At 36.6% G+C, this 12,911-nt stretch overlaps 3 protein-coding genes across 7 annotated transcripts; 2 read left to right on the forward strand and 1 right to left on the reverse strand.

Annotated features, from left to right (window-relative positions):
• The first annotated feature begins 3,240 nt into the window (after positions 1 to 3,240).
• LOC105111652 (uncharacterized) lies at positions 3,241 to 6,211 on the forward strand. 4 transcript variants are annotated; one of them, XM_011007080.1, is made up of 3 exons: positions 3,241 to 3,525; positions 3,981 to 5,519; positions 5,727 to 6,211. In XM_011007080.1, the coding sequence occupies exon 2, from the start codon at positions 4,002 to 4,004 to the stop codon at positions 4,443 to 4,445; it is 444 nt and encodes a 147-aa protein (XP_011005382.1). In that variant the 5' UTR covers positions 3,241 to 3,525; positions 3,981 to 4,001; the 3' UTR covers positions 4,446 to 5,519; positions 5,727 to 6,211. The 4 variants fall into 4 exon arrangements, with proteins under 4 accessions (XP_011005382.1, XP_011005381.1, XP_011005380.1 ...); XM_011007079.1 differs by having other exon boundaries at positions 3,241 to 3,523; positions 3,984 to 5,519; XM_011007078.1 differs by having other exon boundaries at positions 3,247 to 3,518; positions 3,984 to 5,591.
• A 671-nt stretch (positions 6,212 to 6,882) lies between these two features.
• Positions 6,883 to 8,383, forward strand: LOC105111654 (Pathogenesis-related thaumatin superfamily protein). Its single transcript, XM_011007083.1, has 3 exons — positions 6,883 to 7,470; positions 7,564 to 7,831; positions 7,938 to 8,383. Exons 1-3 carry the CDS (start codon positions 6,990 to 6,992, stop codon positions 8,077 to 8,079), a joined length of 891 nt encoding a protein of 296 aa, XP_011005385.1. The 5' UTR covers positions 6,883 to 6,989; the 3' UTR covers positions 8,080 to 8,383.
• BIN4 (double-stranded DNA binding protein) lies at positions 8,311 to 12,639 on the reverse strand. 2 transcript variants are annotated; one of them, XM_011007082.1, is made up of 13 exons: positions 12,474 to 12,639; positions 12,139 to 12,244; positions 11,878 to 12,061; positions 11,624 to 11,688; positions 10,701 to 10,950; positions 10,536 to 10,597; positions 10,402 to 10,455; positions 9,842 to 9,959; positions 9,341 to 9,387; positions 9,145 to 9,171; positions 8,987 to 9,062; positions 8,737 to 8,876; positions 8,311 to 8,614 (listed from the first exon to the last, which is right to left on the reverse strand). In XM_011007082.1, the coding sequence occupies exons 2-13, from the start codon at positions 12,187 to 12,189 to the stop codon at positions 8,510 to 8,512; spliced, it is 1,179 nt and encodes a 392-aa protein (XP_011005384.1). In that variant the 5' UTR covers positions 12,190 to 12,244; positions 12,474 to 12,639; the 3' UTR covers positions 8,311 to 8,509. The 2 variants fall into 2 exon arrangements, with proteins under 2 accessions (XP_011005384.1, XP_011005383.1); XM_011007081.1 differs by having other exon boundaries at positions 10,536 to 10,603; positions 12,474 to 12,638.
• Positions 12,640 to 12,911: the final 272 nt, after the last annotated feature.

The following is a 12,911-nucleotide window of genomic DNA, read 5'->3' on the forward strand; positions in this document are numbered from 1 at the left end:
GGTTTATCTTATTTTTACAAAATTGGATGCATCTGGACTTCTACTAGAAACGCTAAGGCATGGAGTTTGCCAGAAACAGAGAATATGCTTCTTTAAAGAATAGTTTTGAAACCCGGTTCAACTTGATGGATTGACTTCAGATCTAGAAGATTCAGGGTTGAAATCGGGTCGGGTTTAAAAAAAATAAAAAAGAAAAAACCCGGTGTGATCCGACTGATCTGGGAAGAATAGTTTTGAAACCCAGTTCAACTTGATGGATTGACTTCGGATCTAGAGGATTCAGGTTTGAAATCGGGTCGGGTTTAAAAAAAACAAAAAAAAAACCCGGTGTGATCCGACTGATCTGGACTTGGCGACTCGATTGATCTAGTAAGATCTTCTCATGAACCGGTTGTAAACTTGTTGATTTTTGTATTTTTTTTTGTTAAAACAATGTTATTTTAAAGTTGCAAACTTGTTGATTTTTGTATTTTTTTTTTTTTGTTAAAACAATGTTATTTTAATTTTAAAAAATAAAATTTGACCATGTTGATCCAGTGACCTAATCAAAACTTAAAATTCAGGTCTTAAACCGGTTAGTTTTAAAATTCTGCTTTGAAGTATGATAATGAGTTACAACAAATACAGGAATTTGGTTAATTTTTAAAAAACATTAAAAAAGATATTAAAGTATTATTATAAATAATAAGCAATATGCGTATAAATTTAAAAAACAACTTGTATATTTAATAAAAAAACACATAGTTTAATTAAAATAATTTAAAATAATATTAATTTTTTAAAATATTAAAATGATAATATATTGAATATATATAATTCATTATAATTTTATATAAAATAAATTTAAAATTTGTTTTCACTGGTCGTAGGGATCATGATTTGTACCGCTAATATTAAGGGTTATTATTGGTGCTTTGGGATTATGATATTAATTTGTTTTCATTTTGTGCTTATTGGACAGCTTTTATTTTAAATTATGAATGATAATTTTTCTATTTTAATATTTTAAGAGCTTTTTAGTTATTAAAATGAATATAATAATAAATTTATAAATAATTATATATTTTTATTGAATTGTTTCTTAGAATGGTAAGTGTTAATGTTTATATGAAGTTAAATTATAGCAGGAAAGTGAAAAGAGGTTTCCTTTTTTTTGTAATTATTTAAAAAATTAAATGAAAAATACCAATGTTGCTCATCTAAAAAAAAAGGATCGGGATAAAATACATTACAAGAAAAGAACTTAAAAAAGAAAAAAAAAATTAAGCATATAAAATCACTCATAAAGCAACCAAAAAAAAAAAAAAAAACTAAGCATATAAAATCACTCATAAAGCAACCTTATTTTTAATATAAAAAGAAAGAATCTTGTAATGTTGGACCATTTAAAGGAGAATAAAATCTAAGGTTATGAGAGGAGAAGTCGATTGTTATCCTTTCGAGGCTAAACAGAGACATTCAATCAGATATTTGATTTGTTAAATAAATCAAGTATTAAAGACCCACTCCAAGAACTAGTTGCCACTTTAAAGTCTGAACACTTTCAACATAAACACTGCTATCATAGATGCAATGTCAAGACCTATAAGACCGTACAGCATCACCATCTTTTGTTTTTGTTTTTGTTTTAGGGTTTAGATTCTTATTTAAAACAACTAGAGGATGGGTAATAAATTAAATACCGAGCTCAAGGTTGAGTAAATTATCAGATTTATAATCTTTTAGTCTTCACATGGATTAAAGGGCAAGGAGCTTAAAAGAAAGAATCTTCAATGTTCATTTTTCATATCATATTCACTTTCAGAGATTCTTTTAATTTTTTCAAAAAAATATTTATTTAAATATTTAAAAGCCCTAAAATTTATAAAAGAAAGCCTTTTATAAATATCAGTAAATACCCAATATCCAAGAATAAATTAAGTTACTAGAATCAAGAAATTAACCGATTATTAATATATAAATCTCATTCTTAATTAACTCGGATTTTCAGAGACATCTGAAACCCCTTAATAAACAGCTAGAAATTTTATGCATATATCATATTCACTTTCAGAGATTCTTTTAATTTTTTCAAAAAAATATTTATTTAAATTTTGAAAAGCCCTAAAATTTATAAAAGAAAGTCTTTTACAAATATCAATAAATACCCAAGAATAAATTAAATTACTAGAATCAAGAAATTAACAGATTATTAATATATAAATCTCATTCTTAATTAACTCGGATTTTCAGAGACATCTGAAACCCCTTAATAAACAGCTAGAAATTTTATGCATGGGAATAAACCTCCACGGACTTGTGAATAGATCATGAAATGATACATTATCAATTAGTTAACAAACCTATCGATCTCATCAAAACAAGGTAATACAAGGGCAGGTCGTTCATTTTAAATGAAAGCCGTTCTGCATATGACAAGCATTAGCCATCGGCAGCAACCAGATTAACTATTAATCACGTCAAGATTAGAGCTTCAGATCAAATTACACAGCCGAGCTGGCATCCATCACCGAATAAAGTTAAGCCTGTGCTCAAATGCGTAGAAAACAAAAAATAAAGACACGTGAAAAACAAAACAAGAGGGCTGGGTCCATCTGGTTACGGATACAAAAGATGAGATAAATGGGCTGGGCTTGGGCTTCCTTATTGTACACGGACACGAGCGTACATGTTAAGTGCGGATAAATTAAATGAAAGCCAATATGACACCCCGTTTCATTATTCTCTCTCTCTCTGTTTTTTTTCAATAGACATCACATGAGGTGGGAAAATTGAGCTGCTATGTGACATGTTCAGACTTGAAAGCGAAGCGGGAGGAAGACATAAAGTGGGGGGATAGAGACAGGCAAAGCAGATAGACACGTGACAAGTTAATTAATTAAGAGACAAAATTATATTACACGCTCTATTATTATTTTAATCACCATATCTGAGATTTCTTAGTATATTAAATGAGGATATATATATTTACCGTTATGTTGTGAGGAAATCCAATTTTAATTAACATCTCAACTGATTTAAAACTATTTATAATTATTGGTACGGTGTATTATTAATTGTAAGCATAGGATTAGGATATCCAACTCCGGATCTTCAAAGTCAAGTTTAAATTAATGAACTAATAAGTCTCCGTAGATGTTATGATAAATTTATGTTTGTTTGCATGCATGCATGTATGTGGAGAGGAGATGGAGGGTCAAGTCAACACTCATCAGGAATGGAATTGGAGGGGGGGTGGGGGGGAGCATCTCTTGTTATGCATAAAATTTCTATAAATAATCCTCATCCCCGACTTCTGTGCTCCTCACCCTCATTATTAACAGGGAGAGACGAGAAGAATTCGTCAAGTCTGTCTGTGTGGTGAGAGAGAGTGTGTGTGTGTGTGTGTGTTGGGTACAGGTTAGATTTGTTTGGCAGGTGAGGTGTAGTGGCATCGTCGGCCGTTCGATCGATCATTATCTTTTCTCATTACCTTTGGCTCCTCCTCCTCTTCACATCACCAGATCAGTTCAGATCAGGTCAGGTCATTTGCCCTTTCCTTTCTTTCTACTGTATATTGATTCTCAATCACTGCCCCTTTTTATTACGTCATTTTTCTTTCTTTTTTTTTAATCTTAGTTTTGGAGCTCAGATCTGTTCTTTTTCTCTTTTCTTAGAAGAATTTCTTTTTAGAATCCTTGGAACATGAATCACTCATTATATAATATTATAATAGCCTTGGACTCCTGACAGACACCCTAATCAGTGTCTGTTATAACTATGGATATGATTGTTGGAATTTGAATTCTTGTCGGAATCGTCTTTCCTTTTCCCTTCTTTTCGTTTCATCGAAGACACAGTAGATTTCCTTTCCTTTACATTACATTACTGAATAAAAAGGTGGGAATTTGGACAAGAAAACAAAAGGGAGAACCTCTTCTTTCGAGCAATACTTGAGTTTCGTCTCGGATGAGCTTGACCCCATTCTTCTGGTGGCTTTGCAGATTTCTTTGAAGCTGCCAATGGATGTCTTTGGTAAATCCATCCTGTCTGCTCCTGCCAATGTTGTTTATCTCTCCACTATTCTTGGCCTCGATGGCCCAATTCCTGTCCACAAATGTGACTGCAAGTGTCAGAATGAACATGTCCTTGCCAACATGTACCGCTGCAGCCTCACTGGTCTCACTCACATCTGTGACAAGAACTGTAACCAGAGAATTTTGTATGACAACCATTCCTCCCTTTGTTGCGCAAGCGGCCGGATTTTCCCCCTTTCCCCAGCTGAGGACCAGGCTGTCAGAGGAGTTCGCAGGAAGCTCGATGCTGAGAATAGCAGTGCTCCCACTGATAGCTGTTCTTTCAAGCGCAGGCGTGATGCACAGTTTCATCCTTCTCCTTTCGAGAGATCTTTCTCTGCTGTCAGTCCAATCTGCAGCCAAGTTGGAGATGGCATGGATATGAGCTAGATATAATCTATCGTATAGCTGAAATAACCCTTTCTCTTTTTATTCGTGACGTTTATTTGAAGTTTCTCCTTTTAATGTTTCTCGGAATGGATACGGATGTCTTTGAACTCAATATGGGTACTACAATGGTGGACCATAAGTGTCCCCCTCTATGGAGGAACTTAATATTTATTTTTCATATGTAATGCAATGTAGCGGTTCCAATAGCATAGCTTGACTTTCGATAGGAGATCTTGAACTTGCTCCATTCACTCACTTATGAAGCTAGAGTTTAGTTCATTTTCATTCAAGCTCTCCTATTCCTTTTGAATTCAAACTAACTTCTGGTGCTTTCAGGTCTTTTGCAAGACTTTTATATCTATAGGGTGTTATCAACTTTTAGCGATTTGATTTACTTCTTAATGCAATTATTTTGTGTCTACCGTGTTTTGATCTGCTTTTTGTGGATGTGCTTATTTTGTGCCTTTTAAGTTTTAGAAACACAAATTCGTTGAGATACGTTTAATACTAGCTGACTTCATTACGTTTGTGTTGAGTGTACTAACCTTCATAAATCTGTGTGTGTAAGTTTATGAAAAAGATTTATCTGCTATTTTTTGCCCTTCATGTTTTCGGTGGTGGTTGTATTTGGGTGCTGCTGGTTATGCAGCATAGTTTTTATCAGGGCTTTTCTGCATTGTTCTGTGCTCAAACTTACCTGCTGCTATGCTTTATTTTGTCTGGTTTATTGCAGGTTGAAGACCAATATTGCGTTGATTCCTTGCTTTTATTTGTTGTTGTTTACTCAGTCTTGCTTTCCTAATTAGATTTGATGTATGGTTTCCTTAAGTAACTTCTAATTTTGCAGGGATTGGAGTGTATACAATCCAGGAGACGTTAAATATACTTCTCTGTTATCATTAATGAATTATTGTTTTTGAGAATTTTGTTGATAATGTAAAGTTCAAAGAGTTTATTTTATCTTTTACAGGAGTTTCTCCTTTCTTGCTGTAGTGATTGATGTGGCATGGAACTGCTGCTGATGGATTGAGAAGATAGTGCATTTACCTGCAGTTCACTTCTATGTTGTTGAAGGTCTGAATTCCAGACTAATCTTGACTGCTGGTTTATTTTTTAACTTGCCATTGTCTCTGCTTTATGATGCAGGTATTTCAAGATCTAATTTCCTGCTTATCAAATGATGTTGGGCTGTCGTATTTATGTTTTTTTTAGAGCCTGCCTTATTGTCTGTTTCAGTTGATTACCTACCTTACATACCTGCTTTGTGTATGAATGTGGCAGATGGAACCTGATTGATGGAATTACTATTGCATTGTGAATTGCAGAGGCAAAAGGAATTTCCTTATTTTTATGGCGAGCTTGAAGCCTTGAAGAGCAGAGCAGCTACATATAAGTTGTCAGAATTGCTGGCTTCAACCTCTGGAATCTGTTAAGGCCAAGCAAAGCTCGTCTTCAGCCTTTGGAATCAATAGAGTCCACACAGCGCTACGCCTATCTCGGTTGCTATTGGTGTAAGAGGGAGTTAAGTTTTGTATCTGACCTGTTCTGAAGCTCCTGAATAAGTACGCTGTTATAAATTCTGGCTCATAGCCTCCCCTTTCTGGTCTAAAACTTCCCTGTTCTCCAGCATTTATCCAAACAGCGAAAATTTGATCCCTGTGGATTTAATGTGGGAGTAGATTTAGTTTGTTGGGGTTTATTTTGGATACATGCATTAGCACTTGTATCCTCGTCATATTCTAATAAAAAGTAAGAAATAATGCTTCTCCCTCGTCGTTTACAATTTAAACGTTTCTCGGCTTCTTGGTTGTAATTTGTGGTGTCCATTCGCCCTTTGATCAAGTATAAACAAGATGATGGTGCCTGTTTTCTTATCACCATCTGCTGTGCTATGCTTCACAGGCTGAAAGTCTTTTTCAGTGATGAACAGGATGGTTTTAGTATTAAACTTCAGAAGGATTGATCCAATAAAACAGGAAAAAATAGGAGAAAAAGGTGAAGGGTAATCCGCATTGATTGCACAATGAAATGCGCTTAACGAAGTCACATGCCCCCAAAACCTGTGGGCGTAGACTGTGATGGCGATGATTTGAAGGCAAATCCCACACTTTTATGATATTGATGTCATTTCAACCTGTTAATTTTTATATGTTTCTTTCATTTTAAGAGAGAAGCAGCTCGGAACCTTTTCTTTCTTTGAGGGGAGAAAGAGGGGGGACAGGAGCATGACTTTGCATCATCTGTCTGTAATATATAAATGCTGTGCCAATGCAAAAGGAAGGAAGGAATCGCTTCAACATGTGGCCATTAGGAATAGGATGAAAGAAATACTAAACCCAGAAAAGTGATATTGCGGCTCAGTGTTCAGCAAAGCAACGTAACCTTTCAGGTTTGGATTTTCCATAGCGCGCAATCATCTCCAACCTAGATTCTTCCCCTACATTATCTAGGAGACGGCCCTCAAAATGCTACCCTACCCACTGCTATCCGTCTCTCCTGAGGCTACATTTTACAAAGCTACAAGAAGCATCCACCAGACTTCTCATGACGCCCTTTACGTTACCACTTTTCCGTCTAATTCTCACTTCTTTCCTAATCCCTCTTTCCTACTCGTGCATTTTTACAATAACAAACGATTGCCCTTATACCATATGGCCCGGTACCCTAGCAGGCGCAGGCAACCCGCAACTTGCAACTACTGGATTCCGCTTGGATTCTGGTCAAAGTGTGAGCATTTCAAGTGTCCCAGGGTGGTCAGGTCGGATATGGGCAAGGACAGGATGCACATTTGACGGCTCTGGAAATGGCTCCTGTCAAACTGGGGATTGCGGGGGTAGGCTGGAATGCGTAGGCAATGGTGCTACTCCACCAGCGTCGCTCTTTGAGATAACCCTTGGCACAGGCAATGTCAAAGATTACTATGACGTCAGCCTCGTCGACGGCTACAATTTGCCTCTTGTTGCCGCACCCGTTGGAATCCACGGTGCATGTAATGTCACTGGCTGCGTTTCAGATGTCAACATGGGTAAGGTTTTCCACCTTCCAACTAAGATTTTGGGCTCCTCGGCAAGACATTGACCTCATCGCTTCAACTTTTCGTATCTATAATTTCAAATAGGTTGCCCAAAGGAACTTCAGGTGGTAGGCGACGATGGTGGAGGAGGAGGTGTGGTTGCTTGTAAAAGTGCTTGTGAGGCCTTTGGACTGGACCAGTACTGTTGCGGCGGGGAGTTTGCCAACCCAACCACATGCCGACCATCCTTTTATTCAACCATTTTCAAACGAGCATGTCCAAGGGCTTATAGCTACGCTTTTGATGATGGCACCAGCACTTTCACATGCAAGGCTTCTGATTACGCCATCATCTTCTGCCCCACTGCCAACCGGTATTGCTTCCTTTCCCTTGTTATTGATTTTTTCTGCCTGTTTTTTATCATTTCGTTTCAGATAAGCGTAAGTAGTATTAAAATAAAGAATGAATCTCTGGCACAGGATCGAGACGCCTGATGGGGCAGACACAGCTTCTGTGATTCCCAAGCCCAGTAATGGGGAGACAATGAAGCTGGTTTCCTCCTCAAACTTTCTCCGACCTCTTCCATTGCTGTTCCTTCTCTTCATCCTCTATTTAACCTAATGAACATAGATGGAATCTTAATCTGCCTTGCTAGAGTAAAGCAACTCCACTGAACACCTTGCATCGTTCGGAATGGTGAAGAACCTCACAAATCCTGCACGGAGAGTTGGACTATTGCAGAAGAGCACCAAGTGCTATTTCAATTCTCCTGGAAATGAATCCTTTTGCCAGAATGAAGTTGAAATAGTTTATTAGTGTTCCTATTGTAGAAACAGCAAATTGGACCATGTCTTGGTATGAAAAACATAAACAAATGTAAAATAACCTTCTTCCAAAATAAGATTCATAAGCTACATTGATTAAATTCCAGCAAGTAAAAAAAACCTAATCTAATGGTAATTTCTATACCAACCTTAATCAGCTAGGTTATATATGGTCATTGTTCATGGTTTATGCAATATATATGATAAAAATATTGCACGCAAGTCTCTTATTTTTTAGTCTTGGCTTTCTTCGATACTTGGGTCTTCTTTCTTACTTTCTTTACTGGCTGCGGCTTTCCTACTGCAGTTTTACCTTTCTTTCGAGCCACTCCCTGCATCCAAACTCGCATAAATAAGCATAAATGGAATATATTGTAAAGCTAAGCAAAAGCATGGTTTCTAGCAGTTCATGAAAGAGTAAAGACTTTGAAGTACTTGAAGATTTAAAACATACAGATGATTTCACAGGTTTTCTCTTAGTTTTTCCATTGGCTGGTTCTTCAAAACCCTCATTCTGATCAGTTTGAAGTGCAGTAGCCTTTGTTATCTTGTCAGTCTCATCTTCAGAATCGAAAGAAAAACCCTCAAGCGTTCCTACTCATACAGGTCATTTTTAGCGAACTACGAAGGTGAGTTCTTTTATTCAAAGGGATATTTCTCGATAAAGTATTTACAATAAAGAAACAATTGAAAAAAACCCTAACCTTCAACCATAGTTTCAGCTTCGTAAACATTAGACTGTGTTTTTAGCTGAATGAAGTCATTCATAATAGCCTCTATCTGATCAAGCACAAGATCAAAAATAATAAAACATTATCTGAGCTGCATAGAATGAGTAATAGGAAGAGGGAATTAGGCACACCTTTGCCTCTGATTGACCAAAGCTAACCTGAACCAAAAGAGAAACATGTTACATCATGCAATCATGCCTTTTAAAAGTAAAAAAGTACAGCAGAACCCATGGAAATCATGAGACTGAGTGTTGGGGTGAGAAAGGGAAACTACAGGGGGTGTCAAATACGTGAATAAAAAATTTCAAGCAGAGATCCATGACATACAATGCAAAAGGTTCTGGAAGGAACTATTGTTGTTCTGTATATTGTGCCTGAAACAACAAAGTTAAGTAAATCAGAAGCAAGCTCCCTATGGAGGCATCCATGACAAAACAGACAAGGACAAGGTTTTTGAGGTGGATATCAAAAGCTAGCCACCAATGAAGAGAAAAACACATAAAGAACTAGGTCATGGTAAAGTAAAATGTTGGGGAAGTAAAACAGCAAACTTTTTGTTGGGACACTTTCCACAGATTGCTCGAGCTAATTTCTAATAAAGTTTAGTTATAGCAACATTAACATGATTGCTGTGAATTGTGTTGCATGCACAGAATCTGTAAAATCATCCATGATGATTCTGAAGGAAAAAAGACCTTTCATTACTGAAAAATTAATGCATAAATTTTTATCTGCCACAAGAAATGGTTGGGCTTTCTTCTGGCTATATTAGATGGGGAGTATTTGAAATTATACCAAATGAAGAACGTATAACAAAACAAAAGACACCTTTTAAGTCTAGGTACATTTCAGAATTCCCAGATGGGGTATCTGGAACCACTACCCGCCCAACAGCCCCCATATCGCCGCTTAGATCTATGGATTCACCTTCACACTCAACAAGTGCCTGCATCATAAAGCTTTTAGTTAATAACTGATGTGCATGTGGATGCATGTATAAAGTCATCTATCATTTCTTTATATACATATTATGTGGCAAGAGCCAGAGAACCATCAAATCAGAAGCAAACCCATTATCGAGCAGGGGGGTACATGGAGCAGAAAACAATCTCTAAAGAAGTCATCAAGGGACCAAACAACTAAGCAATACAAACATAAGCAGCCAGCAGTGATTAGTTTGCTTCTTCCCAGAACTGGCCTTCTCTCTTCCCTGTAGAATTATTATTTGAACTTCTATAAAATATTGAGACAAAAAACCTAACAATATAAGAGAAATATGTCTATTAATAGCATCCAAGACAGCACCATGGAGTTAGAAAGTTAAATGATATTTATAATTAAAGCAGAGGAAGCAAGAGGTGTTTTTTTAAGACCAATAGGATTCCTACCTTAGAGCGCTGGACTTTCTCAGAGAGTACCAATGGTAACCTTGATGTAGACACCTGCATGCTTATCTTGCTATGTTAATTGGGTGAAACATGGGAAAGTGGAAAAGAGAATAGTTGCTACACATAATTCTTACATGAGCATTCATATGCTTCTCAGATGTGTCTTCCTCAGTGATTTCCGCATCCCCATAGTTTCCTGTAACTTCAATTAAGAACATTTTAAGAATATGAGAGAGAGGTCTTTGAGTGAAATTTGGAAAAATATAAAATTCACCACAATTTCCATCTTCTACTTGTACCTTTGCTTTGCAAGTTGTCATTTCCATTCTTCCCATTCTTTGGAGTGCGACCCTCTGCTTTTGAAAGTTTCTTCGGAGATTTACTTTTTGAGGCCTTTTTTACAGGAGACACTTCTCTGCTGTGCATAAGAACAAGATCCTCATTGTTTCTGCTCTCTTCAATTTTATTTTTTCTGGAATCCCTTGCAGGGCTATTATCAGGACAAGACTCAGAGTCCGATGATAATGCCCAAACTGAATGGTTTGATGCCTGTTAGCATCATTGTACTTGTCATCAACATCAACCATATAAATAGCAAGCTACACATCTCAGAACTAAACATTCAAAACCAGTAACCATCCTAGACCTTCCTGGTAAAGAAACATTCCACACCAATAGTTGAAGAAAGAAAATCTAAAACTAGTTGACAGTATACCATATCTTGTTAGAGCAAGGAATGGTTAGAAATTAGATATTAACATCTAAGTTCGCTACACCAGAACATGCACGGAAGAGGACAATTAAGTGCAGGGGAGGTGGCATGCCAACAATTGGATTCCTTCACCTATGATACCAAGAAGGATGTCACTCTTAGAAACACTTACAGCTTTTAGCAGAGGATTAAAGATAAACTTCCCTCTGTTTGCTCTTTGAAATCAGCCACAGCATTATCAAACATCAACTTTTGACAATACACAATAGTCTTCATTAGCATATAACCTATTAAACAATAGTATTCCTTCACTATAGGAGCCATGTATAGCCAGCAGAAGCAACATGTCTATTTTGATATTCAGCCTTGGACAAAACTCTCCCACAAACTCCATCAACTCCCAAAACAGACTATTGTTTATACTTCATACCTTACTGTACCAATCAATCATGAACTAGTGGCACTAAACTCATCTGAACACAAAAGAAGTGTTGGTATAAATGTTCTTACATGAGGTTCTTTTGTGTGATTCGCAAATGTGCCATCCTCAACATCTTGTCCATCACCCCCATCCCCTGAATCATTTTCAGAAAAACAAGTATTGAAAACCAAGACTAAATGAATCTTATTTTTCCAAAAAAAAAAAGGGGGGTAAAAATCCACCATAGACAAGGCTTGCAAATAGTGGTAATGTAGCTACCATACAAGCACAAACCAATACCATTTGACCAATACAAATAGCGAAGAAAAAAATCTTGTTTCACCTTTTCTTTTCTTCTTCTTAGCTCCCCCTTTTGGTTTGGAAATCTTATTGGATGGAGCATCAGCAGTAGTTGGACCAACAAGATCGTTGCCTTCCTTTGACGATTGAGAATGAACCGTATCATCCCTATAAGGACTGGCCTTAGGCGATGACGCTGAGTCAGATGACAATGTCAGAGCTGGGGCCTGCCAAGCAATGCCTTAATTAGCCAGTACCCCGGATAGTAAGCATTAAAATAAAAGAAAAAGGGGAAATAACAGACCTGGAAAGAACGGAGCCAGTCTGGAGAATCCTCCCGAGAGCTATTGCTCATTTTGGTTGAATTAACAGCAATCAAATTTCAACATACATGCAATATTATTAATAATCTGTAAAACAAAATCCATTCCTCTTTGCTTAGTATTAGTTAGATTTAATAGAAATGCAGAAATGGAAACCTTTATTATGCAGTTAAGGAATGAATTCTCTCTCCTTCGAATTTCTAAATCATTTGATAAAAGAAGAACAAGCCCTAAAACCGGAAAGTGGAAATTGGTGCGTGAATCTTAAAAGAAAATGCCTGGCCAGAGCATATAGACATGGAGAGAGAATACTTACCAGAGCTGTAAAAATCAAAATATTCGATGGCGTACAGGTTCAGGCACCAATAAGCGGAGCTCTCCCTCTTTCTCCCCTCCCTCTCTCTGCGATGTGCGCGCTACAGTATCCAAGAGTCCAGACGTGGGCTACTCAGAAATCACAAGCATGTCTTCGGGGGCGGGTGAGCCAAGGTTTGTTTGCACTTTGCAATGCAATGACAAGAGAGGCCCTAAAAGTCCTGAGACACTGCTTAACCAGCCCATCCAACTGCTACTAAAACCCAAATTATCTAGGTGTAGATGAATTTTTATTGAATATTAAAAACTTTATATTTAAAAAATATGTATTACATTATCTAGATGTAGATGAATTTTTATTGAATATTAAAAAAATATTTAACTATTGTTAATATGTTTTTAAAAAAAATTAAATTAAATAAAGGTAATTTAATATGTT

This window comes from Populus euphratica, unplaced genomic scaffold (genome assembly GCF_000495115.2).
Source record: "Populus euphratica unplaced genomic scaffold, PopEup_1.0 scaffold464.1, whole genome shotgun sequence".
Lineage (NCBI taxonomy): Eukaryota > Viridiplantae > Streptophyta > Magnoliopsida > Malpighiales > Salicaceae > Populus > Populus euphratica.